This window comes from Salvelinus alpinus, chromosome 2 (assembly GCF_045679555.1).
Source record: "Salvelinus alpinus chromosome 2, SLU_Salpinus.1, whole genome shotgun sequence".
NCBI lineage: Eukaryota > Metazoa > Chordata > Actinopteri > Salmoniformes > Salmonidae > Salvelinus > Salvelinus alpinus.
In genome coordinates, this window is record NC_092087.1 from 80,811,452 (window position 1) to 80,825,523 (window position 14,072).

The 14,072-nt window shown below is 43.1% G+C and overlaps 1 protein-coding gene across 1 annotated transcript; it reads right to left on the bottom strand.

Moving 5' to 3' along the window:
- Window positions 1–64: 64 nt before the first annotated feature.
- LOC139567906 (germ cell-specific gene 1-like protein) lies at window positions 65–13,477 on the bottom strand. The gene is made up of 5 exons (XM_071389511.1): window positions 12,825–13,477; window positions 6,928–6,970; window positions 2,813–2,971; window positions 2,377–2,488; window positions 65–1,518 (listed from the first exon to the last, which is right to left on the bottom strand). Exons 1-5 carry the CDS (start codon window positions 13,116–13,118, stop codon window positions 1,224–1,226), a joined length of 903 nt encoding a protein of 300 aa, XP_071245612.1. The 5' UTR covers window positions 13,119–13,477; the 3' UTR covers window positions 65–1,223.
- Window positions 13,478–14,072: the final 595 nt, after the last annotated feature.

Here is a 14,072-nt window from a genome sequence, read left to right on the forward strand (position 1 = left end):
AAGCAACAACGGATATAGAACATAATGAAAGAAACTACAGCAAATATTTTCTGTACAAAATGAAACATTCTGAGTTTGCTATGGAAGACAGCATTTGTTTATTGAGTAATTCATTGCAGAATCCTTAATCCCTATAAGCATAAAGTACTTTAAATAGAATACACAGTCATTGGTTATAATGATACTCAAGTAACATTGGTGTCCAGTGGTCAGTTTGTGTTTTATCCGATACTGAGTAATGTGCAGTAAACATACCATAATAATACACATCTTACAGCGATTTCACAGATCAAAACCATTTTACTTTATGACATTTATATAGTTATGTGTTATAGGCACTGTATACGCTGCAAACACTTAAAGCTATATTTTGCGGTGCATATTCTTAAAATACGAGTTCAATGCAGTTTGTCACCCCTTCCTAATTCCAAATTTAGTAAGGCTAATAGCATGCAAAAACATCACATAAACAGTCCTATGATGTCCCAGGAAAATCAGAGGGCATTCTAATACAAATCTTGTTTAAAGGGGCCATTTTTGAACATACAAATGAATGACATGTACCCATTCATTCTTGAAGAATATAACATGAATGCCTCATCAGCTTAGTTCAACTCTCTGACCCCATTAGAACCCAAAATAGAAGCTTGTTTTACTCCAATGTTTGTAAACAAAGTAAATGTAAACAAACACTACATAGCCTCAAAACATGGTTAAAACTATAATGTTCATATCATGGATATTCAGTCCTTACATCCATAGTTCTGTCTCTGAATTTGAGAGTGGTCACATTTCTCCAGCTCCATTCCTCAGCTTTTTACTGAAACAGGGGCGGGTAAAACGCTATTGTTATTGATTGCTGCTTTCCTTGTGTGTCAGATCATCTAGTTGTATGATCAGTGTGTGCAGGGCTGTCTTTCCATGACTATCAATGCCCAAACTGGGAACAAGGGAGTGAATATCCTGGCTCAATTAAGGCAGTGATGAATTCAATCAGAACTGATTCACTTGCTACAGAATCCCCAAAAGACCCAACACAGATGACGGACCACAATTGGATAGCGCTGACTTCATACAGTTACTTTTGACACATCCCAGTGGGCAAAACGAGTTGAAATGACCATGAAATAACATCAGCACAACCAGAAACTGGTTCAAAATGACATAATTGCGACATAATGTGAACCAGTTGTAACCAGTTTTGCCCGCTGGGATCCCTCCCTTCAGCACTGGTCTTCCCCCAGAGTCTCTGACACGTCACTCAGGTCTAACGACGCGGCCGGTATGTGCGTCCTAATACCACTGCTATACGGCGTCTGTGTGTACACCTCCACAGTTTGGGATATGGAGTGTAGGGAGTGATCGCGGTAGTATCCCAACGCCTCCCGCGCCTGCTCCTTGCGGATGCTCTGCACGAAGGTCTTGCGTTTGTGTCGGAACTCGATGACAGTCTTGGTGTAGGAGTTGAGGGTGGTGACTGATGCACCCATGCAGCAGGTGAAGGATGCCCAGGCCATGCTGGAAAACAGGAAATGGAAAAGATGGAAGAGAGAGAAGTGAGGAAATAGGCACAACAGATAGAGGAGTGGAAAATGACGGGGACAGAGAGAGGAAAAGGCAAGGAGGAGTCAATTGAAGTTGCAATCTGCATATTTAGGCCTATCGCTGTTCATGCTCAGTTCATAGGGCTGCTGTTTGAATGAAAAACACAAGACAAATGGCTTTAAAACAAACAAATGGTTTAAAAGAAACAAATGGATTTAAACAAATGGCTTTAAAAGCTAAGAAATGTTAAATAGTTAAATTATCAATCACTTGACAACAGCTCAAGTAATTCAGACAAATACTACACTAAGAAATAGGATGTTTTTATGAAACACTGCAAAATACTGCGAAAAACATATAATCACTTTGAGTTTGGGGACTTCTGGCATACTTTTTGTAAATATTATTATTCCCATGTAAAAATGGAAGGGTCGTAGCTTTGCAGGATTATTGTCAATCCGTCAATCCCAACAGGGTAGAATGTCAATCTGGATAGATCCCAATGTAATAGGCCAGTACTGTACATTAGTCTATACACTATAGCTCCCATATTCACTCACTGCACATGCTATAATCCAGAGCTGTGTCACAAGGGTCAAGATGTTCAGCCTGGAAGATTAAAATTCTGAACATACAGTGTACATATGTCTACGTGGGCTACACTTCACCCTTGATCCCCTTATGCAATTTTCCAAACGCATCGACCATGTATATATTGGGGCTTTGGGACACCAAAGCCTAATCCGCCCGGTAACATGAGAGCTTTGGGGTTTTCATTAGAGAAGTGTGACGCTACATAGGGAGACGTAGGATTGTGTGTGTGTTCCCTACCAGAAGGACCATCCGTAGTCCCAGTTATAGGGCCTCCAGTCTGCAGGGCCCAGGGTGACTGTCACCTGGAACACCTGTGTGTACATCATGTGGGCCACCATACCCAGGAGCCCTGGAAATACACAGATATGCAACACTTGCATAGTACTGTATACAAGTATTTCTTTACTTTGCTCCACCAATTAGGCATAAAAAGGGCCGGGAGTTTTCCCCAGACCAGACTCAACAGCGTTTTCTTCCTGGCCATATGACGTAAACTTTGTATATCAACAAAAATCTAAATGTGTCATGAACAGAAAGAAATCTGGGCTCTATGGTCGCCATGGAGGTCATGAGGTCTGGGAGAACTCCCGGCCCTTACACACGAAACAATAGCCTGGATCCCAGATCTGTTTGTGCCCTCTTGCAGAGGTGGTTTTAAACAGTCCCTCTGTACCTGAGAGGACAGTGAAGATTGCAGCGAAGGCGTTCAGTTTCAGTCCATCGATCATGTTGCTGGTGCTGGAGTGGACCAGTTCTAGACACATCAGGCTGAAACCCACTATCAACAGGACTATGTACAGCATCTCAGAGACCACCGACAGCCATAGGACACCTGCAACAGGCAAAGCAAAAGCATTAACAGTTGTTAGGGTATTGGAAATCAGTGAGAGATTTTTCTATAACCGTGATATGATGTCGAATTTGAATCACTGATCATATTTTCATAATGATGTGTGATGGTTGTGGAGAAAAGGGTTGATTTCTTTGATTGTGTATGCTTCACCCATCTGTTCATTCATAAATCATAGGACTGTATTTGGCAGGTGCATATTTGAAGTCCTGTCATGGACACTAAACGTTTTATTCCCTAAAAAGTAATTCCTGATGTTTGATGATTGTGTCTTAACTTTTTTATTTTTTGTGTTTTTGGTCTCTGCCTATCTTACATCTCTTACATCATTTCTGACATCCATAGTAACAACAGACCTGTTGATCACATATCTCAGGACCGACAGGCCACTCAAAACCAATTCATGTCATTTGTCTCTGACGCAAAAAGTATCAGGAATCTTCTCAGACGTTCCAGAGCGTCAAACCCTCACACTGTCTCGTTACGGGAGGTTGGAGTCAGACATCTCTTCCTACCTCGCCAGTCTGCTATTCATCCTTCTTGACACTTCATTGCAGGAAGTGAACATTGGCTGGTGCCAGTATTTCCCCCGAGACGCTGTCAACGGGAGAGGACGGAGGGTCAGGGGCGGTGGCGGGGATGGGGTTGGGGAAGGAATGTCCCAAGACTGAGACAGTGTCTTGTTTCGTAATGGAATATTGGAACAAGGTTTGGAGACAGTATTAACCCCATACAGCCTTCTTATTACTGTGTAAGTAGTGTAGTAAGTGTTGTACTTATTACTACGGTAGTAAATAAAGTCGGCTATATGAACTACAGTACAATCCAAGTCGTTTTTCTGTTTTGTTTCAATTGAGTTGTTTAGCAGACTACTTTCTAGGGGAGACACATTGTCACTCGCGGAAATATGAGAGCTTCTATCTTGTTTTGATTGGTTGTCATTCTGCATTATTTGCGCATGGATCATTTCACAGCTGTTATCATAACCTTCTCCTTTGACAGAGTGGGGTGTGACCATAGCAACCCCACATCCTGTGTCCCTGACAACACAGGGGATGATGCCAAGGTTGTTTGTGAACATAAGCCACAGAACGTCTGGATTAGGGAGTTTATATTACCTCCAGTACATCAAGGCTGATATAGTCAACAAATCAATCAACTATTGTGATCTCAAAGTTCAGGTTTAATGAATATGTAAAAGGTATACCAGAGATACAGAACAAGTTGTAATAACTAGACCAAATCCTATAGATAGACGATCTGATGTAAAAGCATTTACTGTAGTTATAAGTCTCACAGGAGAACTTTCTCAAGAATTTTCATTAACAACAACCAGTGGGTGGATTTTTCATTTCGAAGCTCAATTAAACCTATTCTGCCTTCCTTCCTTTATAATATATTAACAAAGAAAGTTACACCAATCCTATTGCTCTATGCATTACTTCAATCTGCAACATTGGTAGCAGCTAAACACTTCATATTGTTTTTTATCTGCACTGTATCATATCCAAATTCAGACATAATTAAAGTTCATCAAATTTAACTTTGATGATGTGGTACGCTCATATTTAATTTACATGAGGGAAAAAATATTGAGTCATAATGTAATTTCCTCAATTGGAACAACAAAGGCAAACAAAGTAACTAAATATCAGAAGGCAATTCAAACTTGATGCAGCCACTGCACCCTGCAAACATCTCCTGTATGGTGGTGTCATGACAGCCACTGCACCCTGCAAACATCTCCTGTATGGTGGTGTCATGACAGCCACTGCATCATGCAAACATCTGCTGTATGGTGGTGTCATGACAGCCACTGCACCCTGCAAACATCTCCTGTATGGTGGTGTCATGACAGCCACTGCATCATGCAAACATCTGCTGTATGGTGGTGTCATGACAGCCACTGCACCCTGCAAACATCTCCTGTATGGTGGTGTCATGACAGCCACTGCACCCTGCAAACATCTCCTGTATGGTGGTGTCATGACAGCCACTGCATCATGCAAACATCTCCTGTATGGTGGTGTCATGACAGCCACTGCACCCTGCAAACATCTGCTGTATGGTGGTGTCATGACAGCCACTGCACCCTGCAAACATCTCCTGTATGGTGGTGTCATGACAGCCGCTACACCCTGCAAACATCTCCTGTATGGTGGTGTCATGACAGCCACTGCACCCTGCAAACATCTCCTGTATGGTGGGGTCATGACAGCCACTGCATCATGCAAACATCTCCTGTATGGTGGTGTCATGACAGCCACTGCACCCTGTAAACATCTCCTGTATGGTGGTGTCATGACAGCCGCTACACCCTGCAAACATCTCCTGTATGGTGGTGTCATGACAGCCACTGCACCCTGCAAACATCTCCTGTATGGTGGTGTCATGACAGCCACTGCACCCTGCAAACATCTCCTGTATGGTGGTGTCATGACAGCCACTGCACCCTGTAAACATCTCCTGTATGGTAGTGTCATGACAGCCACTGCACCCTGTAAACATCTCCTGTATGGTGGTGTCATGACAGCCACTGCACCCTGCAAACATCTCCTGTATGGTGGTGTCATGACAGCCACTGCACCCTGTAAACATCTCCTGTATGGTAGTGTCATGACAGCCACTGCACCCTGCAAACATCTCCTGTATGGTGGTGTCATGACAGCCACTGCACCCTGTAAACATCTCCTGTATGGTAGTGTCATGACAGCCACTGCACCCTGTAAACATCTCCTGTATGGTGGTGTCATGACAGCCACTGCACCCTGTAAACATCTCCTGTATGGTGGTGTCATGACAGCCACTGCACCCTGCAAACATCTCCTGTATGGTGGTGTCATGACAGCCACTGCACCCTGCAAACATCTGCTGTATGGTGGTGTGATGACAGCCACTGCACCCTGCAAACATCTCCTGTATGGTGGTGTCATGACAGCCACTGCACCCTGCAAACATCTGCTGTATGGTGGTGTGATGACAGCCACTGCACCCTGCAAACATCTGCTGTATGGTGGTGTGATGACAGCCACTGCACCCTGCAAACATCTCCTGTATGGTGGTGTCGTGACAGTTATAACATTTGAACAGCTAAAGACGACATTTGAGTGCAAGATGGAAGTTGAGACAGGATGCAGACCCCTTCATACTGCAAGAGTATAGCTCAACATCCTTTTATACTTTATGCAACCCTGTAGACCAGGGGTCTTCAATCTTCTTTTTGTCCAGGGACCCCCTCCCAGGTAAACCGGCAACCCAGGGACCCCCATTATACGTTAGCAAAACGTGTGCTGTCTTGTCTTATCATTAGGGGAATGATAATGGCAAGAAGTACAACAAAAAAAAGATTAATAGATTTGGTAGATAGTTTTTCATTATTTTGACTAAGAGCTGTTAAGCTGGTTAAACAAAGGTTAGTCATGTGTTGGCAAAAGTGAATGTCCAAGTCAAGAAAGCTTAGCAGCAGCACTTGCTGCACTGGTAGCCTTTTCAAAAGCCTATGTCAGATACTCCAGTGAGTGTAATTAGCTCCAAGGAGTGTAATTCACTCAATATTAGAAGTTTACAAATAAAGTAGATATTCTCTTCTTTTCTACTGTAGACATGTAATTGAAAATGTGTTTATTATATTGTTGCTAGCTATCGTCATAAAAATATCCTCGTCCCCAGGGGTGGATTGGCCATCTGGCATTTTTGCCAAATGCCAGATGGGCTGGTCCATTTTTTGCCTAGTGAGTTAAGTGGGTCTGTCTAACTTTTTTTTTCTTTTCACAAAATAATGGGGGCCTGAAAATGGGCCGGTGTGTTAGAAATGCCAGGGCCAATTTCTGGTCCCAGTCTGCCCCTGCTCTCCCTCAACAAGTAATCTTCCTGGTACGGGTGATGTACAGCTCTATAGCAGATGTGTTTACCTCCTAATGTATGCAGTGATCACTCACCTCTTTCCGAAGCCGGAGCCAGATCGATAAAGCTCCTGCATTTCTCACCTGGAACGAATGGAGAAAATTGAGTTTCACATCAAGCTGTAATACCTTGCATGGGTTCTTCAGGGTCACAATTCACTCAGAGTATCCTGTCTAGACGACTTGATTTTCGTAATTTGGAGAAGTTCAAAAGTTCAAGAAGAGAAGCATCGCGTGCTTGGCATAGAAAAAGGGAAAAGCCCATAAGTGAAATAAATCAAATAGAAGTAAAGTTCCCTGGATTCTAGCCACAAGTCATTCAGAGTATCTATTAGCCTTTTTGATAGTAACGTATAATCTATTTTAGGTGAGGTTCAACAGTTCAAGAAGAGACTGAGAGCTTGGCATACAATAGAGATTAAATAGCAGTTTAAAGGCACACACAAGTTATTCAGATTATTTAGTCTACTTGATTGTACCCACAGGACAAAAACTGGCTGAATCAACGTTGTTCCCACGTAATTTCAACAACAAAAAATCGGTGGAAAACTGATTGGATTTGCAGAAAGTTTGGAACGTTTAGCCTAAATCCATTGTCATGGTGAAATGTTTTGTTAATCTCACGGTGAATTCACAATAGTTGACAACTTAACCAAATGTCAATCAAAACTAGACTTTGAAATGACATCAGTGCCCTGTGGGCTGTTCAAAAGAAGAAATACCATTGTGTGCTTAGCATGAGCAAAGCCAAGAGCCAAAACTGACAATCAAGAGGTCAGAAACAAGCAAAAGATCATGAGGGAGTCACAATGACATTTACTCCTGAGGTGCTGACCTGTTGCACCCTCTACAACCACCGTGATTATTATTATTTGACCATGCTGGTCATCTATGAACGTTTGAACATCTTGACCATGTTCTGTTATAATCTCCACCCGGCACAGTCAGAAGAGGACTGGCCCCCCCAGAGCCTGGTTCCTCTCTAGGTTTCTTCCTAGGTTCCTGCCTTTCTAGGGAGTTTTTCCTAGCCACCGTGCTTCTACACCTACATTGCATGCTGTTTGGGGTTTTAGGCTGGGTTTCTGTACAGCACTTTGAGACATCGGCTGATGTAAGAAGGGCTTTATAAATACATTTGAATGATTGCCTATCTAGTCTAATGCATCGGTAGAAGCTATTTTAGAGGACATGTGGGTGGTTAAAAGTTCAACCATTGTGTCCTTTGCATGAGAAAAGGCACAGCGTGGTCAAGTACAAGCAGCCAGAGTTCACAGAGGTCAATGACTTTACCATCCCCACAGAGCTTCCAGTTCAATCCTTCCCAAATGACATCCTTCTGCTACTTCTTCTTCCTGGACATGACTGGGACCTTCAGGGATCCCATAAGACCTTATGTCACTTGATCAAGACTTGATAACATGATGCACTTTTTCCATCCACCCTTTCCTCCCTCCTTTCCTCCCCTCTTCCAGGCGTGATTTATTCTTTCCGTCCGCTGTCGATTGTGGTCACCCGCTGCGGCTGCTGGATTTGTCGTAAATCTAACGCTTAATCAGGTATCAGGAAGATGGTGACAGCTGTTTAGAGGAAAAACTCATCAAGGGCCGTTATGTAATCCTTATTAGTCAACTCAACTGTGTGTGTGTGTGTGTGTGTGTGTGTGTGTGTGTGTGTGTGTGTGTGTGTGTGTGTGTGTGTGTGTGTGTGTGTGTGTGTGTGTGTGTGTGTGTGTGTGTGTGTGTGTGTGTGTGTGTGTGTGTGTGTGTGTGTGTGTGTGTGTGTGTGTGTACGCCTGTGTGTTTGTACAGTCCCAGACCCAGGCCTGATGAGACAACATGCTCCCAGTATTTATTCTCGCATAAACTGTGACGCTTTATTTCTGTTCTTAATGTCTCTTCAACATGCCTTCACCAGACCAGGTCTACTGTCTCCAACCAGAGGCTCTGATCCTGATGTCATCACTGATGGAGTACCTGGAAGTCAAGACCGAGGTGTGGAGATGGGAAAGCTGCCATTTCCCCTCTTTTAAAGATGGGAATGTTGCAAAATGTTCTTGATTGAGTCAGACTCAGTGTAACTAATCTAGCTATATAATCTCCAGAGACACCTTTGACTTAATGGTGTTGTCATTAACATGGTAACCACGCTTACGCGGGCACGTCATCGGATCCAGCTGTTGCACTTCCACCTTGTGCATTTGTTTAGACTCAAGAGTAAAGCTGTGTGACGATTTTACTTCTTGTTACAGACATTCACAGTACCCTATAGACCTGTAAGAAGAGAGATGCTAGGGTAGATTACTAGTACCCTATAGACCTGTAAGAAGAGAGACGCTAGGGTAGATTACTAGTACCCTATAGACCTGTAAGAAGAGAGACGCTAGGGTAGATTACTAGTACCCTATAGACCTGTAAGAAGAGAGATGCTAGGGTAGATTACTAGTACCCTATAGACCTGTAAGAAGAGAGACGCTAGGGTAGATTACTAGAACCCTATAGACCTGTAATAATAGAGACTGCTAGGGTAGATTACTAGTACCCTATAGACCTGTAAGAAGAGAGATGCTAGGGTAGATTACTAGTACCCTATAGACCTGCAGGAAAAGAGACTGCTAGGGTAGAATACTAGTACCCTATAGACCTGTAAGAAGAGAGACTGCTAGGGTAGACTATTAGTACCCTATAGACCTGTAAGAATAGAGACTGCTAGGGTAGAATACTAGTACCCTATAGACCTGTAAGAAGAGAGACTGCTAGGGTAGATTACTAGTACCCAATAAACCTGCAGGAAGAGAGACTGCTAGGGTAGATTACTAGTACCCTATAGACCTGTAAGAAGAGAGATGCTAGGGTAGATTACTAGTACCCTATAGACCTGTAAGAAGAGAGACTGCTAGGGTAGATTACTAGTACCCTATAGACCTGTAAGAAGAGAGACGCTAAGGTAGATTACTAGTACCCTATAGACCTGTAAGAAGAGAGACTGCTAGGGTAGATTACTAGTACCCTATAGACCTGCAGGAAGAGAGACGCTAGGGTAGATTACTAGTACCCTATAGACCTGTAAGAAGAGAGACGCTAGGGTAGATTACTAGTACCCTATACACCTGCAGGAAGAGAGACGCTAGGGTAGATTACTAGTACCCTATAGACCTGTAAGAAGAGAGACTGCTCGGGTAGATTACTAGTACCCTATAGACCTGTAAGAAGAGAGACTGCTCGGGTAGATTACTAGTACCCTATAGACCTGTAAGAAGAGAGACGCTAGGGTAGATTACTAGTACCCTATAGACCTGTAAGAAGAGAGACTGCTCGGGTAGATTACTAGTACCCTATAGACCTGTAAGAAGAGAGACGCTAGGGTAGATTACTAGTACCCTATAGACCTGTAAGAAGAGAGACTGCTCGGGTAGATCACTAGTACCCTATAGACCTGTAAGAAGAGAGAAGCTAGGGTAGATTACTAGTACTCTATAGACCTGTAAGAAGAGAGACGCTAGGGTAGATTACTAGTACCCTATAGACCTATAAGAAGAGAGACTGCTAGGGTAGATTACTAGTACCCTATAGACCTGTAAGAAGAGAGACGCTAGGGTAGATTACTAGTATTTTATAGACCTGTAAAACGAGAGACGCTAGGGTAGATTACTAGTACCCTATAGACCTGTAAGAGAGACTGCTAGGGTAGATTACTAGTACCCTATAGACCTGTAAGAAGAGAGATGCTAGGGTAGATTACTAGTACCCTATAGACCTGTAAGAAGAGAGAATGCTAGGGTAGATTACTAGTACCCTATAGACCTGTAAGAAGAGAGACGCTAGGGTAGATTACTAGTACCCTATAGACCTGTAAGAAGAGAGACGCTAGGGTAGATTACTAGTACCCTATAGACCTGTAAGAAGAGAGACGCTAGGGTAGATTACTAGTACCCTATAGACCTGTAAGAAGAGAGACGCTAGGGTAGATTACTAGGACCCTATAGACCTGTAAGAAGAGAGACGCTAGGGTAGATTACTAGTACCCTATAGACCTGTAAGAAGAGAGACTGCTAGGGTAGATTACTAGTACCCTATAGACCTGTAAGAAGAGAGACGCTAGGGTAGATTACTAGTACCCTATAGACCTGTAAGAAGAGAGACTGCTAGGGTAGATTACTAGTACCCTATAGACCTGTAAGAAGAGAGACGCTAGGGTAGATTACTAGTACCCTATAGACCTGTAAGAAGAGAGACGCTAGGGTAGATTACTAGTACCCTATAGACCTGTAAGAAGAGAGACTGCTAGGGTAGATTACTAGTACCCTATAGACCTGTAAGAAGAGAGACGCTAGGGTAGATTACTAGTACCCTATAGACCTGTAAGAAGAGAGACTGCTAGGGTAGATTACTAGTACCCTATAGACCTGTAAGAAGAGAGACGCTAGGGTAGATTACTAGTACCCTATAGACCTGTAAGAAGAGAGACTGCTAGGGTAGATTACTAGTACCCTATAGACCTGTAAGAAGAGAGACGCTAGGGTAGATTACTAGTACCCTATAGACCTGTAAGAAGAGAGACGCTAGGGTAGATTACTAGTACCCTATAGACCTGTAAGAAGAGAGACTGCTAGGGTAGATTACTAGTACCCTATAGACCTGTAAGAAGAGAGACGCTAGGGTAGATTACTAGTACCCTATAGACCTGTAAGAAGAGAGACTGCTAGGGTAGATTACTAGTACCCTATAGACCTGTAAGAAGAGAGACGCTAGGGTAGATTACTAGTACCCTATAGACCTGTAAGAAGAGAGACGCTAGGGTAGATTACTAGTACCCTATAGACCTGTAAGAAGAGAGACTGCTAGGGTAGATTACTAGTACCCTATAGACCTGTAAGAAGAGAGACGCTAGGGTAGATTACTAGTACCCTATAGACCTGTAAGAAGAGAGACTGCTAGGGTAGATTACTAGTACCCTATAGACCTGTAAGAAGAGAGACGCTAGGGTAGATTACTAGTACCCTATAGACCTGTAAGAAGAGAGACTGCTAGGGTAGATTACTAGTACCCTATAGACCTGTAAGAAGAGAGACGCTAGGGTAGATTACTAGTACCCTATAGACCTGTAAGAAGAGAGACGCTAGGGTAGATTACTAGCAGAGCCAGTAAGGACCCTTTCTAAAAGCACTAAGCTCATGTCCCCTAAACGTCTTACCAAGGGGTCACTGTACCGTAACTCGAAACTCCCATCCCATGTTCCAATGATTCTTATGCCGGGATAAACTGCTCTTTAGGCTATCCAATACTTCATGCCAGAAAGGACAACTCGTTTTTCAAGATACCATTTTTGACTAGTGGCATCTGCCTACATAAACTGGGGGTGATTACCCTAAAAAACTCATAACTTTGTAAATACCCTTAGCTTGCAGTTTTAGATAATATGTATGTATATGTCCCATCTGGAGACTGACGCTTAGTTACTATGGTGACACAAGTTGATGACACATGAGAATGGCTCTCATAATGACACAACCAAGGAATTATAGCAAGGACTGCAGAGTTTAATAGCTGCAATTATACATAACTGTGTGTGTGTGTGTGTGTGTGTGTGTGTGTGTGTGTGTGTGTGTGTGTGTGTGTGTGTGTGTGTGCGTGCGTGCGTGCGTGCGTGCGTGCGTGCGTGCGTGCGTGCGTGCGTGCGTGCGTGCGTGTGCAACAATCTAATCAAGGCTTTATAGACCCGTGTCTATTTCTGAATGTATAGGGTGTTCTTTTTGAATGGCAAGAATGCCTGCTTAGAAACCGGTATTGATTGAATAGTTTGAACACACACACACACACCTGCAAACCTCCTACCTGTAAATATCCATATAATTTTTGCCTTTACACTCCAGAGACCTCACTATAATTAATTGACAACAAGACGGGACAACGTCATTAACAACAACACCTCATCACCTCACCTTCATCATGGATATTCTCCGCACAGGAGAACCAGATCCCGGTGTGGAACTGTCTGAATAGGAACCGGTCGTCCCCCGTTTCCCAACTGTACACCACTACTTTGGGGTCCGTCTCGTTCACTCCATAATCGATGCAGTTGTGCGTGCGAAGTTTAGTGCACTTCGGCTTGGGGACGCGCTGCGTGCCGACGCACCAGTATGTTGTGATGAAAGCAGTTATTGAGAAAAATAGTGCTAAAAGATTCATACTAACGGACAGCAGTGCCCTGCACTTGCGAGTGGTCTTCATTGTCCATAGATATCTGCACTTATTAGAGAACTCACTCACTCACTCACCATCCATCCAATATGAATCAAAACAGGTCATGAAAAACTGGTCAAACTCCACCGAAAATATGTTTCAACTGATGTGCAACATGTCGGCAATAAAATACAGAATTTGGCACTCCAACCTGTTGAATTGAAATTACTCTCCCTACCCGATTTGAGGGACGGCAAGTTTGAATTCAGCTTCAATCCACCATTATCATCTGTTCGAGTCGTTAGCCATTAGATTTTTTTCACACGAAGTGCCCTGAAATGACCCTCATCCATTCGATGAAGGATTGTCACGTTGTCAAAAGATTTGAAGAGCTTGTTCGCACAAAATCTGTGGGATTTGTATCGGTGATGCTCGCCTTCAATCTGTGATGAGCCGCTCTCTCTGCCTTTCTCTATTTTTTCCCTCTCTCAGAGATGATGAGATTACAGTTTATTGATTGCATATTTAATTTTGTGTGAACAATAATCAAACCATAGCGTCAGACTGGGAATAGGACCAATAGTATTTCTTATATTTCAGAACAGTACTTGGACTGTTTGACTGAGCCTGTCTGGGGTGGAGTGCCAGATGGGCGGGATTTGCACTTTTGGGACTATTCCATTGGCAATTACAAAATGATAAAGTCTTAACATACAAGACAAGCCTACCATAAAGAATATCTAGATAGCCATTGTTCAGTGTTACCATTAAGACGTCAACTAGTTAAGTGTTGCTATAAAGTCCATCTGTAATGTTCTGCAAAGAGGGCTCTGTTCTAATTGAAGGGCCACGTCGACAGGAACTGGGTAATCATTCAAACTTCTCACTCGATCTCCCTCTCCCCTCTGACAGTGTAAAAGCCAACACACTATCACAGTTTATTGTGAAATAGACACAAATTACTTATTGGACATTTGTGACAGGCACACGAAAAAGTCCACT

Coding starts and splice junctions, on each gene's coding strand:
- LOC139567906 (XM_071389511.1), bottom strand. CDS start 13,118: ATGAAGACCACTCGCAAGTGCAGGGCACTGCTGTCCGTTAGTATGAAT. Junction 2,972..6,927: donor GGCTCCGGCTTCGGAAAGAG/GTGAGTGATCAC, acceptor TGCCTGTTGCAG/GTGTCCTATGGCTGTCGGTG. Junction 1,519..2,376: donor GACTACGGATGGTCCTTCTG/GTAGGGAACACA, acceptor CCTGTTTTCCAG/CATGGCCTGGGCATCCTTCA.